The 13,902-nt window shown below is 33.7% G+C and overlaps 3 protein-coding genes across 3 annotated transcripts; all 3 read left to right on the top strand.

Moving 5' to 3' along the window:
• The first annotated feature begins 1,003 nt into the window (after nt 1-1,003).
• LOC118059065 (aspartate--tRNA ligase, chloroplastic/mitochondrial) lies at nt 1,004-6,745 on the top strand. The gene is made up of 15 exons (XM_035071878.2): nt 1,004-1,438; nt 1,552-1,695; nt 1,820-1,929; nt 2,020-2,131; nt 2,310-2,381; nt 2,779-2,870; nt 3,115-3,235; nt 3,776-3,898; nt 4,020-4,215; nt 4,319-4,506; nt 4,601-4,672; nt 5,375-5,473; nt 5,572-5,652; nt 6,209-6,266; nt 6,360-6,745. The coding sequence occupies exons 1-15, from the start codon at nt 1,085-1,087 to the stop codon at nt 6,530-6,532; spliced, it is 1,995 nt and encodes a 664-aa protein (XP_034927769.1). The 5' UTR covers nt 1,004-1,084; the 3' UTR covers nt 6,533-6,745.
• A 1,657-nt stretch (nt 6,746-8,402) lies between these two features.
• LOC118059001 (agamous-like MADS-box protein AGL62) lies at nt 8,403-9,362 on the top strand. Its single transcript, XM_035071827.1, has 2 exons — nt 8,403-8,720; nt 9,036-9,362. Exons 1-2 carry the CDS (start codon nt 8,403-8,405, stop codon nt 9,360-9,362), a joined length of 645 nt encoding a protein of 214 aa, XP_034927718.1.
• Nucleotides 9,363-12,800: 3,438 nt separating this feature from the next.
• Nucleotides 12,801-13,454, top strand: LOC118059000 (agamous-like MADS-box protein AGL62). Its single transcript, XM_035071826.2, has one exon. The coding sequence runs from the start codon at nt 12,801-12,803 to the stop codon at nt 13,452-13,454; it is 654 nt and encodes a 217-aa protein (XP_034927717.2).
• Nucleotides 13,455-13,902: the final 448 nt, after the last annotated feature.

The following is a 13,902-nucleotide window of genomic DNA, read 5'->3' as shown; positions in this document are numbered from 1 at the left end:
GGAATAATAGCTTGATCAATGCTGTTCAAAGATTGATAAATCATTTTCCATTATGCGTGTTTTTCTTTCAAACATTCACTTGAAATTTAATTTTCTATTTATATTTTTTTTATTTAAGTGAAAAATGAATTTGTATTTTTTTTTAATTTGAATGAGAGAAAATTATTAGATTTTTTTTATCAACCATCATGAATTCAGTTGTGAATATATCTTGTTTGTTTTTGTGTTTTAAAAATATATTTTTTTAAATATATATTTTAATTTATTTTTTCATGTTTCAAATTATTTTTTCTCCGTGTTTTCAGATTATCTTAATAGATTGATATCAAAAATAAATTTAAAAAAATAAAAAAAATATTATTTTAATATATTTCAAAATGAAAAAACACTTTAAAAAATAACTCTTATCACAATACCAAACATGGTCAAAGAAAGAAATGATTAAGTTGAGTTTTAATATAGATAACGAAGTTCATCAAGAGGTTGATGGGGAATATTATTTTTTCAAGTGTTTTTGTTTAAAAATATATCAAAATAATTTTTTTATTTTTAAAAATTTATTACTGATATAAGCACATCAAAATAATTAAAAAATATAAAAAATTTAATTTTAAAAAACAAAATTCTAATTTTTTAAAAAAGTATGGTTAAACCTCCTCATAGACACCTCCAAGTGTAAAATATGGATAATAATGATTCGTTACAATTAAAAAGCCGTTAATATGTAGAGTAGGGCATGATGAAAAAAATCTATTTTGCTTCACTAAAAACATATAAAATAGCAGTTGGTGATAAAAGCATTATCAAGTCTCAGCCACTTTTATCGGAAAGAAAAAAATGTGCAAGCATTAATTTTCTCGCTATTTTAACATTTTATTTTTGTTTTGTAATAATCACTAATCAGTGTTTGTTTAAAAAAAACCTTCAAGCGTGCTCGTTTGAAGGACTGCCACACGTGCTCGTTTCTCCACCCTCTTTAGTAAGTCCAAAACCCAATCCCCGTTTTTTTTTTTTCCTTAAACCCTGTGGACTTTCTCTCTATCCCCAAAATTCCCACGCCATTTTTTGACCCCCCACCATCACCATGACTCTTCTACTCCGATCCTTCCCTCTAATCACTCTCCGCGCCACCATACCCTCCTCTCTTCCTCTCTTCCAAAATCTTCTCAGGTATCACTTCCCTAAGTCGCTTCAAGCAAAACGCACAAGAGCCCTCGTCACTCTTTCTGCTTCTTCTTCTTCCCCTGAAACCATTCTCAAGCCACAGCCGCAACAACCTAACGATACCCTTCGCTGGGTCTCTCGTACCAACTTTTGTGGTCAATTATCGACCAATGATGTAGGCACACGTGTTCGTCTCTGTGGTTGGGTTGCTCTTCATAGAGTCCATGGTGGTCTCACCTTTCTCAATCTTAGAGACCACACTGGCATTGTTCAGGCATCTCCTTTTATTCTATTTATGGTTTCATGGGAATTTGATTGTGTTTTGGTAAGTGAAGTCCTTAGAGAATGAATTTGATTTTTGGGGTTCTTCTCTTCTTTTTTATTTAGGTTGCGACTTCGCCTGATGAATTTCCTGATGCGCATTCGATTATAAATGATTTGAGAGTGGAGTATGTGGTTGTTGTTGAAGGGGTTGTTCGGTCTCGGCCTGTTGAGTCTGTCAATAAGAAACTGATAACTGGTTCTATTGAGGTAAATATTACCTGGACTCCATTTCCTTTGCTTTTTACTGCTTACAATTAGAACGAAAGTTGTTGATTTTGTTGCTGCCACGTTTTATTTTATTTGTTTTGTTTCATTTGGTTATACGTGCCAGGTTGTTGCGGAACATGTTCAATTGTTAAATGCAGTGAAAGCAAAGTTGCCCTTTTTAGTTACTACAGCAGATGATGCTAAGGATTCTGTTAAGGAGGAGATTCGTTTGAGGTACATCTCATTCCATTGCATTTATGCACAAAGTTGATTTATATTTCTCACCATTTTGTGGATTAAAGGAAGCTAAATGTGCGGTGATAGATATCGATGTCTTGACTTACGGCGGCAGCAAATGAGTTCTAACATCATGTTGAGGCATAGAGTGGTGAAATTCATTAGAAGATATCTAGAGGATGTGCAGGGTTTTGTGGAGGTACATGATGTGAATTTTGAAGTGTTTTCTGTTAGTTCATGTTCTACTTAGTTCATTGTTTTATTTTTTTGAAGTGTTATCTATTAGTTTGTTTATATTCTACTTAGTTCATTGAGTTTTAGATATTTATATTTGTATGTTGTTTTGATCCTGACCTTTTTCATGGTTACAAGGTTAGATTGAGACCCCCATACTTTCTAGATCTACTCCAGAAGGTGCCCGGGATTATTTGGTGCCCTCAAGAATTCAGGTACTTGGTATTTATTAGCTTGCTACTCAAATGTAATATAAAGCTTTTTGGAGTTTGGGTAGTAGTGCACTATTTCTGAAGTGAACAACATTTACATCTCAACTTCTGGAGAGATTTAATGTCAATTTCAAAATTGTCAACTGTGTACATGGGGTAATCCCGGTGAGGTTTAGGAGTTTTATTGGCAAAATTGTGGACAAACTGAACCAAATGAGATGGATTGAGTGGTATTATTTGCCCCTTAATTCTTACATATTGGATTGTGATGATCTTGATTATAATAAATTTGCGGAGAAACATACTTTTCATTAAATATGGGTCCATGCAGCTATCTGTTACTTGTTTAACTTTCTACAAGGCTTGCATGGCTCTGATTCACCTTAATGTCCTTTTGAAGCCAGGAACCTTCTATGCTTTACCCCAGAGTCCACAACTCTTTAAGCAAATGTTAATGGTATCCGGTTTTGACAAATATTATCAAATTGCAAGGTAAATTCTCTTCCTAGATGTTTATGATTGTTGTTATATGAAAATGTGATGCCGTGCTGTTCGTTTATGCCCTTTGTCTTCTCCTTTGGCAATAAACTTTTGCCATGTATAGTTTTGTTATACACACAGAGGAAGTGAGCTGTACTTTACCTGGCCTTGAGTTTCACATGACCAATTCTCTCTACTTGTTTCAACAGAAATCTAAAACTCACATGATGAAGATTATATTTTTGTTTCTTAGCAGATGCTTTAGAGATGAAGATCTAAGGGCAGATCGACAACCTGAGTTCACTCAGCTAGATATGGAGTTGGCGTTCACTACCTTGGAGGATATGCTGAGGCTCAATGAAGATCTTATCCGGAAGGTTGGTAAAACTTGCTGTATGGTCCTTTTATTTTCTGATCGGGTATTGATAGAAGAAGTCAAATAAAAGGTAGAACAGGATGAAGAAAGGAAAAACAAGAATAGCATTGAATTTAAACATCTAATTCTATGATATAATTGAAATATTAGTCAATTCACGTTTCTACTCTTGTTACATCTATGTCAAAGGTAAGTACTGGATTCAAAGTTCCATTCGAGTTGAGCTAATTGTGGCTTGTATATGACATGAATGATGCTGCAGATTGGGCTCGGTTCAGCCATTTCTCCGTGCTCTGCATATTTTGAGCTTGCCAGTGAACAATTCATTTCACTTTATTGAGAGTTGACTAGACACTTCAGCTATCTCACCAGTTATCCATTGCAAGTTGGTTGTTTTATTTGTATTAAGCAGTTGGGCATGCACTCAACAGTATATACCAGTCACATTGTATACTTTTCCACTTGCAGAAATCTGGCATGTTCGAACATCTATATCTCTCTACATTGCAGGGTTTGACTACAAACTTATGCTTCCTTGCAGGTTTTTTTGGAGATTAAAGGTGTCCAGCTACCAAATCCATTCCCTAGGCTTACATATGCTGAAGCAATGAGTAAATATGGTTCAGACAGGCCAGACACAAGATTTGATCTTCATTTGAAAGAAGTAAATCATCTCCTTTCTCTTGTGTACTTGGCATTACAGCACATTTTACGATACATCATTTTACAAGGACTTCACGTGCTACATGTAAACTATTAAAGGATGTTTTCCTCTGATGCTGCAGGTATCTGATATTTTTGCAGAGTCCTCTTTCAGGGTTTTTGCTGATAGCTTGAACAGTGGGGGTATTATTAAAGTACTATGTGTTCCTTCAGGTGCTAAAAGTTATTCAAACTCTGCTCTTAAGAAAGGTGATGTTTACAATGAAGCAATCAAATCTGGAGCAAAGGGTTTGCCCTTTCTAAAGGTCTTGGATGATGGTAAAGGAAGAGGGTTTCCTTAGATTTTTCTTTCCACCCTTAACCTAAAGGTGAATGATATTATTACTCAAGTACTTCACTGTGTATATTTCAATTTTCACAGGGGAGCTTGAGGGAATTTCTGCACTAGCATCAAGCTTGGACTCAACAAATAAAGAGCAGTTGCTAAGTCGCTGCTCTGCAGGACCAGGGGATCTTATCTTGTTTGCAGTTGGTCATCATCCATCAGTTCATAGAACGCTCGATCGACTTAGGCTATTCATAGCCAATCAGCTGGGCTTGATAGATCATGTATGTTTTGGATTTGTCTGGTTTATGAAATACATATTACCATTGGTCTCTTATTCTTTGACATCTATCTTTTTCTCTGCCTCTAATGTTTTAGTCCAGGCATTCGATTTTGTGGGTGACTGATTTCCCAATGTTTGAGTGGAATGAAACAGAGCAGAGGCTTGAGGTTTGTCTTTCAACAATTTTGCCTCTTGAAATTCTAATGAAATAAGTGCTACACTATCTTTTTGTTAAATGTTTTTCAATTAATTCAAAGGCTATCAAAATTCATCATATTTCATATTAGTGTGTCAACTGGGTAGTGATCATTACATATGCAGGTGAGAGAACTATATCTGGAGTACACAATGATGCATGTTATTGCCTGTGTTGACATAGTTTTACAAAATTGTATTTTTATAATTTTAATATATTGTTTACCCTGTATGTTAGCTGAGAAATATTTAACTTGCTGCTTTACCGGGTTAAACTACCCCGTATCCCCCCCTTTCTTGTTAGTATCATAGGTTTCTGCTATAAATATTAAAACATTGTGGTGTTGTGCATCTGCCTATTTAAGATAATGAATGCTTCCAAATCATAATCTCTTTTAGCCATTTTCTTTTTTTAATTTTGGATAAATAAGAAATGAAAAAAAGGTCTTGTTTGGTTTCCTGGTACAGCTAGCTCCAAGTTAGATCTAGGAACTTGGAGAATAAAGATTGATAAGAATTAAATTGAAGTTCTTATTTTAACCGCCACTTAATTTTTTTTTTCATGGTGGGGCTGTTGTGTGATTGACAGCTAGTTACATCAGGTTATCACCAGTCTCATTGTGTATGGTACTATCTTTTTCTTTCTTTTTCTTGAAATTGTAGTTTTCTGGCAGGCCTTGCATCATCCATTTACTGCTCCCAATCCAGAAGACATGGAAGACCTTTCCTCTGCTCGTGCCCTTGCTTATGACATGGTTTACAATGGGGTTGAGGTACTTAGCCCTGTATCTTTACATGTCTACAAGCTCGAAGGCTATGCCAGGCCATAATGAACAACTTTTTTCTTTTCTTTCTTTTGTTGCACTGTCAGATTGGCGGAGGAAGTTTGAGAATTTATAAACGTGAGGTCCAACAGAAGGTTTTGGAAATTGTTGGCATCTCCCCTGAACAGGTGAGAAGCACCTGATGCTGTATGCACTTTTGATTGTCATGGGTTCCATGTTCAATATTTTCTCCATAACATACATAAGATCACTGGAGGAGGATTCTCTACTGTTTTCTGTTTATTTTTCTCCGTGTCATTTCTTAACTTATGAGCTGTTGCTTGTTGATGGGAAAGAAAATTATGGGTGGTGGATTATGTAAAAGGAAGATGAATTCTGAAACATTAGAAACTATCTCTGGAAAATTAAAACCTCAAAATTGGATTTAAATTTTACTTTCTATCTTTTAGGGCAAGGATTTTTTATGTTTAGCTTTGCGTTTCTCTAAGGCACATGGACTAATTATCCAATTAAGAAAAGCACAAGTAAACAGAGTTTTCTCTAGCCCTTTTAGGCATTTAGTAACCTGAATTCCCAAACGGAAACCTGGCATCTTCACAAAGAATGCTGGGACTGCTAGTCCACAAGTGCCATCTTTTACCATGGTTATAACACATAATCATCTTTATTAGGAATACCTTCACACCCTTTCCTGTAAATAGAGTCACATTTCGTTGTCTGCAGGCTGAAGCGAAGTTTGGGTATCTTCTGGAGGCTTTAGACATGGGCGCTCCTCCACATGGTATGGAATGCTGAGCCTGTTCTAGGACTTAATGATCATTTTACCACTGAACTATATAATTCACTGGTTTTGATCTCTCTCTTTTTACCACAGGGGGGATTGCTTTTGGGCTGGACAGATTGGCTATGTTGTTGGCTGGGGCTACTTCCATCAGGGATGTCATAGCTTTCCCAAAGACAACAACTGCTCAGTGTGCCCTTACGAGGACACCATCAGAGGTGGATCCTCAACAGCTCAGAGATTTATCGTTCTGTATCAAGCAGTGAGCAGTCTGTTGTTCATTGTGCTCGGGGTTAGCTTCCCATCAGATGTAGTGCCAATCATTCTTGAGGTCATTGAGTTTTTGTGCCCTCTGCACTCAGACAAGTTTTCGTTCTATGCTGAGTATTCTTATTACTTTCTTAACCTTTTTCAATATTGTACGAGGCAGATTTGAATCCCTATCATAAATAATAGGCACTTTCTATTTTTTTTTTTCCATAAAATTTGCGTGCTTGAATGCCTTTTCACTGCAGTCTATTTGCGTGATTGTTTACTATTGTTGTTCTGCATTTCACCAAATTTTGGCAATGTCACCAACAAGTCTGCAATATCATAATTCGAGTCCCCGGTATTTTGGAAGAAAATGTCACAGCAAGTCGTAACATTTGGTGACTTGCCACCATCATCTAACATAAAGCCTCCTTCAAGACTTAAAGACGGATTTCGAAAAAAATATTAAATTAATATATTTTTTAATATTTTATAATAATTTTATCATGTTGAAAAATAAAAATAAAAATCTATTTTTTTTATTTTAATACATTTTTAAACATAAAAAATATACAACACAATATCAAACACAGGATTAGAAAACACAGACACTTTGTAATAGGTATTAAAGAAGAAACAGTAAGGGGAGTTATGTATGAATTATTCACTCCTCTCTCACGTAATAGTAGAATCTATGGATGATTTAATTTATACGGGGAGGATGCCTGAAAAATGATGCTTGCTATCTGAGTTGCTCTACAGATGCACTTAATTAAACATATCTGGACAAGTTATAGAAACAATTTGAAAGCTCTTATACAAGGGATCTGGCCTCCTTCAATATTGTTGATAATGTGATAGGTCATATTTGTTAACAAAATCATACTAAATTCCTAATCAATTGAACAAATCATACCTATCACTGGATAGGGACGTTTCTCTACTATTATTCATCCGCCGGGTGAATATGTACATGGCATTTCATTTCATTTTATTTTTTTACTATTATTCATCTTATTAGTTTACCTAATTCATAAAAAAATAATAAAAATATTTTCATCTAAAATTTATTTATTTATTGTGTTTTATTTTTTTAAAATAAATTTAGTAAATAAATATCACTAATTATTATTCTTTGAGTTTCTCATGTTATACATGTGGCATCTTCATTTTATTCTTCTTTATTAATAAGTAACAAAAAACAAATATCATTAATTTCTTTTCTATTGGCCCGATATTGATTCTAAGTTAACTTGTTATGAAATCTTTAACAGATTCCGGCACCTTTTTTTTCCTTTCTTGAAAAATTTTAGAGCTTATGTTCTAGAAATAAATTTACTTGAATAAGTCTGAATGTATGAAACAAAAGCTGTTGTAGAAGATAATATATTGATAATTTAGATACAATGGAAACAGAAGTTAATTATGGGAAATGGTATTTTGGCCGGCAATCTGGTCCCGGCTTCTCCGAACACAGAAAAGAGGAACGTTTGTTCATCAACGAAAACAGGAGGGCGGGAAAAGTACTCGATAGAAAGCACAAGTTTTCAACAAAGTTTCCTCGTTACAAGTAAATCTTCATGCATTGTAAGAATGACGTAACTCTAAAATTTCCAAGTATTCACGATGCAATGCCATGTATGTGAATCGTAAAGGGATTCTCTGGAACTTCCAAAACTAGTAAACTATTAACTTGATTAATCAAATTGCCGCCAAAATGATGATCAATAAGGAACAGCTAGCTCTGATTTTCAACATCCTGACCTGTTATTAAAAGGAAACGAATAAATTAACTAATAAACTCCTCTATAAATCCTGCATTTTCATGCCAAACAAAACAGTAGAGTACCATTTATTTTCTTTTGAACTTTTGTAGCTTTAACCATGGCGAGAAAGAGTAGAGGTCGCCAAAAGGTGGAGATGGTGAAAATGTTGAAGGAAAGCAATCTCCAAGTTACCTTTTCAAAACGCAGGTCCGGGCTTTTCAAAAAGGCTAGCGAGCTTTCCACTCTTTGTGGCGCCGAGATTGCCATCATCGTCTTTTCTCCAGGAAACAGGGTTTTTTCCTTTGGCCACCCTGGTGTTGAGACCGTCATTGATCGTTACTTCACTAGAAACCCTCCTCAAAACTCAGGTACCATGCAACTTATTGAAGCTCATCGCAATGCCACCGTCCGTGAACTGAATATGCAGCTCACCCAGGTACGTAAATCTATTTATGATCGTGTCAAGTATTACGTTTTCATTAATCTCTCGGTTTGTAGTTGGTGTGCTGAGAGCATCAAGAGGAAAGGTAGCAAAGGCGAGATCGATGTGTGGTTAGGCATTACACACAAACCATATCGTTTTGTTTCGTCACATGCACGGATCAAGTCTGTAATAACTCCAAAAAATAAATTAAGCGAGTCAAGCTCTACAGATTTGTGTGTAAACATTCAATCGGAACAATCCATTGTGCTTTACAAGTGATAAAAGTAGCTTAAAAATTTATTAATTTCATCAATATTTTTGCATCAGGTGGTAAACCAGTTTGAGATAGAGAAAAAGCGAGGAGAAGAGCTCAGCCAAATGAGGAAGGCTGGCCAAAGTCAATGCTGGTGGGAGGCTCCCGTCGAGGAACTTACATTGCCTCAAATGGAGCTGTTGAAGGTATCTCTAGAGGGCCTAAAGATGAATGTGACGAAGCAAGCTCAAAAACTTCTAATCGAAAATCCAGGTCCTCCACAATTTTTTGCTTCAAGTTCCAGCGGAGGGATTTTCCCTTATGATCGAAAAGTTGGTGGTTTCAATCCAAATATGGTGTTGCCACAGTATGATTACAATAATCCACGTGGATTCTTTTGATTAGGAGGGTCTGAAAGTCTGGATAAGTACTGAGAAAGGTGCCGTCCACAGCATTTTTGGCCGTGCTCATCATCTTGTAGCCTTCGCGTCTCTTCACGGTCAGAATTCCAGTATTTGATGATCCGTATTTAATTATGTGGCTGAAGAATAGGGTGCCTAGACAATAATATGGACACACTGTTACTATAAATTTGCTGTTTGCACAATTTCCTTAAATTCTCATTTAATAAGCGAGGAGGATAATTTCGTAGTTGTTTGTTAATGCCACTTTCTATAATTTATTGATATCATATTGCTAACTTCTCATTTTGTCTAATGCTATGAGATAAATCGAATCTACCTAACGATTTCTTAAGATATGGTGTAATAAATTTAGTTTGCTCTAAAGGAGAGTCCTCGTCACCAAATTATATAAGATTTTAACTGATGATTACGATTGCTTTCTTAAAAAGAAAAGGTTTATAAATATTCTTAAAACAACTTGTGTAAACTAAGATTTTTTTTTCTGAAGGATTTTACAATTTGATTATATTCATTTTTTGTTTGTTTTAATATTGAGACGTAATATCCAGATTTTATTTGTAAATAGCTATGTTATATATTCTTTTAAGGACTATTCCTATTATTTTTCTATTACCAAATCTAATATATTCCTAATATATTTAATTAATAGACTACATCTAATACATTTAGATTTATATAATATTTTTATATATTTTATTTTTTTATTCCATAAAAACTTTGTTAAAAAGAAAAAAGGAAAAAAAATTAAGAAATCAAAAGAAAAATGACCAAATTTAAATTTGTATTATTCTTATTTTAAAAAATAATAAAAAACTAGATATGAATGATAAAATTAAAAATCATAAAAACTTTAACAAAAAAAAAAAATCAAAAGTAAAAGGACCGATTTGAAAAACTTACATATATAAATTAGAATTGAAAAATTAAATTGAAAACAAATAAAATTTTAACAAAAGATCAAAGAAAAAAAATCAAAACTAAAAAGATTGAATTTAAAACACCAACAACAATAAAGGATCATAGTTGATTTGTTGGGGGTAGGAGAGAGAAGTAAAGGGGAGAAATAAAAGGTCATTAGCGATAAATCGGTTATTTTTAGATACCATGCACCACTAATAAAGAAAAAAGACACGAAGGATAATCAAATGAGACGATGAAAGCTCATTTTACACCACCAAGAGACGCCGCACACATCGTCCAAAGTGCGAGGTGTCTCTCACACACTCCCAACTTTTTTACATTTAAAAATCATAAATTAAATAAAAAAAATTACATTACAACCCTCAACCAAACCAATAATTATAAAAACAAAAATTATGAGAAAAAGATGATAATACCCTTGTTTCAATGACTTAAATTTATTTTCCTTAAGGCCATATGTGTCATCTAACTATATTCTACAACAAAAACACAACCACCCCTGTCCTAAAGTGTTAGTTTTTTTTATCCCAATGTTAATTATTTTGATTCTTTTACTGTTAATAAATAGATAAAAATACTCCCAAAAAAATGTGTATTGACTAATGTACCATATAAAAAGATAAAAATATCCTAAAGACAAACAATTTTTTTTGAGAATGACAAAAAGGTCATTATATTATAGTAGTGAATAGAAAAATATGATAGAGGCAATAATCTTGTTTTTTTCCTTCTGTTTTGTTTTAATTTAATTGTAGTATGTATTACAAAAGGATTTTGTTCAAAGATGTTCGCAGTATTTATGTTTTTCCTTCGAGAGACTAATGTTTTTATTTTATACGTGGCTCTTTACAAAAATATTTACCCAGTGCAGTCATGGTACGTACAGAGCTTAAAGACAACTGTTCACTAGACTGTAACATCCTTGAATTTTTGTGATTAAGTTAGTATTCGTTTGAAATTCACTCTTTTTTGTGCGTGTATTGGTAAAAATTAATATTTTGCTAAGCTATTTTTAAAATATTCAGTTTAATTGTCTCGGAGTTTATAATTCAGAGTATTTTCAGAATATAGTTATGTTACAATTTGGGGAGAATAGCCAGGAAATAAATAAATAAAATCATAATTTTAGATTTTTAAAAAATGTGGACTCATATTTTCAATTTGTCATATGCTTGTCCACTGTTTAGCTATCCACCCTACCACGTATCAGCCCTGGCAGTTACTAATTTATGTCATTAATTTAAATAAATAAAAACTAATATACGAAAAACATATGCATTAGATTAAGATTTCTCTTGTATGTAAGAAATATTTGAGATCTAGCAATAACTAAAGATACAGCTATAACATTAATTACTATAAATTACTTCTTAAGATGAGAATATACATACGGTATAGAGAAAACTTAATTAAAGAGAAGATTTGATTTTATCTATATCTTTACCCGGATGCTAGAGAAAGTTCATATTTATAGCAAAAAATAAAAAATAAAAAATTCAACACAGGTTTGATTACCAATTAATTTGCCGTATAAATGATTTATTTATAAAAACAAAAATCGGGTAATATTATCTCTAGGGTTGCTCTACTATTGATCAGATTTTATTAGTTGGATCTCTTTGCTACTAATATATATAATTAATGAAGCCCCTTTATAATTAGGGCGAATCTTTATTTAAAACCTGGTTAAGGGTAGTTTTTTTACTTAATTATTAGATGCACTCAGTTTGACTTGATTTCGACTTCTTGAAGTAATTAAAAAATGGCTTAAAATGAAAATCTTAATTTTTAAAATTTAAAACATTGAAAAGAAATAAGATATTTCTAAAAAATACCCATATGAAATATAACATTCAGAAAATAAGAAAAAAAAATATTAATTAGTAGAGGTATTTATTTATATTTCTATATCGTTTTTTTTCTAATTTCTGAAATTCTTTAAAAATAAAATCTCATTTTATTCCGAGCCATTTTGCTTTGAGAAATTTTTTGGATGTTATTTTGTGTGGGTGGGTTTAGAGTATATGTCGTCCTTAATGATTGAGTTAGGTACACCATTTATTTCGTTCTAATGATGCCTGCACAGAAGTAACCTACATATCCAATTAATTAGTGGCCATTAATCACATAATGATCTGCAGTGACATTTTAAGCTAGAAATTGATTATGGCTGGTAACTGTTGACATGTAGTTGCAGATGTCAAAGGGTTTCTTCATGGCTATATATCCAAAATATATTTATATTTAATTCCTTAGTGGTAAATATAAAATTAAAGCATAAGATTGCATAACCTCCAAATAAAGAGATTAATAATACGAGGAAATGCTAAATCAAGACACTCAAATGACATTTATTAGCCCAAGAAGGATTTGGAGGGAATGTTCAGCCTATAAATACCGCGAGTAATTTTCCCTCCAAGCATTCTCCCACAACTCCAGACCAGGTATTTTGTATCGTAGATCTGTTTTCTTTGACGTATACATATTTTCGCAATGGTGAACAAAAAGCCAAGCATGGGTCGCCAAAAGATTAAGATCGAGAAAATACCCAAGAAAAATCACCTGCAAGTCACCTTCTCCAAAAGACGTGCTGGTCTTTTCAAGAAGGCTAGTGAGCTTTGCACTCTCTGTGGTGTTGACATAGCAATTGTAGTTTTCTCTCCGGCTCACAAGGCCTTTTCATTTGGCCACCCCGATGTTGATTCTATCATGGATCGATTTCTCACACGAAACCCACCTCCTCAAAGCTCTGGAACTCACCAACTCGTCGAAGCGCATCGAAATGCTAACGTTCGTGAGCATAATATGCAGCTAACTCAGATTCTTAACCAGCTGGAGGCTGAAAAACGGCATTCTGAAGCACTAAACCAAATGAGAAAGAGTAGTAGAAGCCAGTGCTGGTGGGAAGCTCCTGTTGAAGAACTAGGGTTGCAGGAACTAGAACAATTGAGGGATGCTTTGGAGGAGTTAAAGAGGAGGTTAACAAAACAAACCAACAAAATCTTGATCGAGTCCTCTAATTCTTTGCCATTTTTGCCAGTAAATGGCACGGGACAGATCGGAAATTTTGAGACAAAACCTGAGATTTGTGTTGCCTCTACTCTCCCTCATGTCAACAATTTTGGTTATGGGCATGGGATTTTTTAAGCTTTCATATTTCCTTTTAAACTAGCACCTCACTAGTAGATTGTTGGTCGTTGACTGCCTTGTTTATCAGTTTTGTTCCTAGGCAATAACAGTTGGAGTGGAGAATCAGAACATGGAACACTTGAGTTTCATAATCATAGTCTTTGAGTCCATATATAAATGGACCAATGCATTATTGGCCACATATATATGGATGAATAACGACTTTGAATAAATTCCCGTGAGGTATTCAGAAACAGATTTATTACAAGATCCTTTTTAATCAAGTAATTTAAGAAAATTTCATATGATGGGTACTCGGAGATCATGCTTTCTTGTGTATATATGAGATTTGTCTTGTCACTTTATTTATCACTGAATTTAATTTGTCGATAAAAACTTTTATTAAGATGATAACAAATCATCCTTAAACTTTGCGTTGTCTTTCTTTTTTCTTCAAATCTCAGCC

This window comes from Populus alba, chromosome 9 (assembly GCF_005239225.2).
Source record: "Populus alba chromosome 9, ASM523922v2, whole genome shotgun sequence".
NCBI classification, from domain to species: Eukaryota; Viridiplantae; Streptophyta; class Magnoliopsida; order Malpighiales; family Salicaceae; genus Populus; species Populus alba.
The sequence above is the reverse complement of the archived record's forward strand: the minus strand, read 5'-3'. Positions and strand labels throughout refer to the sequence as shown.

What these genes read in the sequence shown, in the direction of transcription:
- LOC118059065 (XM_035071878.2), top strand. Translation starts at nt 1,085, where the DNA reads ATGACTCTTCTACTCCGATCCTTCCCTCTAATCACTCTCCGCGCCACC. An exon ending in TTGATCTTCATTTGAAAGAA is followed by an intron (nt 3,899 to 4,019) that starts GTAAATCATCTC and finishes CTGATGCTGCAG; the next exon opens with GTATCTGATATTTTTGCAGA. An exon ending in TTGGCATCTCCCCTGAACAG is followed by an intron (nt 5,653 to 6,208) that starts GTGAGAAGCACC and finishes CGTTGTCTGCAG; the next exon opens with GCTGAAGCGAAGTTTGGGTA.
- LOC118059001 (XM_035071827.1), top strand. Translation starts at nt 8,403, where the DNA reads ATGGCGAGAAAGAGTAGAGGTCGCCAAAAGGTGGAGATGGTGAAAATG. An exon ending in TGAATATGCAGCTCACCCAG is followed by an intron (nt 8,721 to 9,035) that starts GTACGTAAATCT and finishes TTTTTGCATCAG; the next exon opens with GTGGTAAACCAGTTTGAGAT.
- LOC118059000 (XM_035071826.2), top strand. Translation starts at nt 12,801, where the DNA reads ATGGTGAACAAAAAGCCAAGCATGGGTCGCCAAAAGATTAAGATCGAG.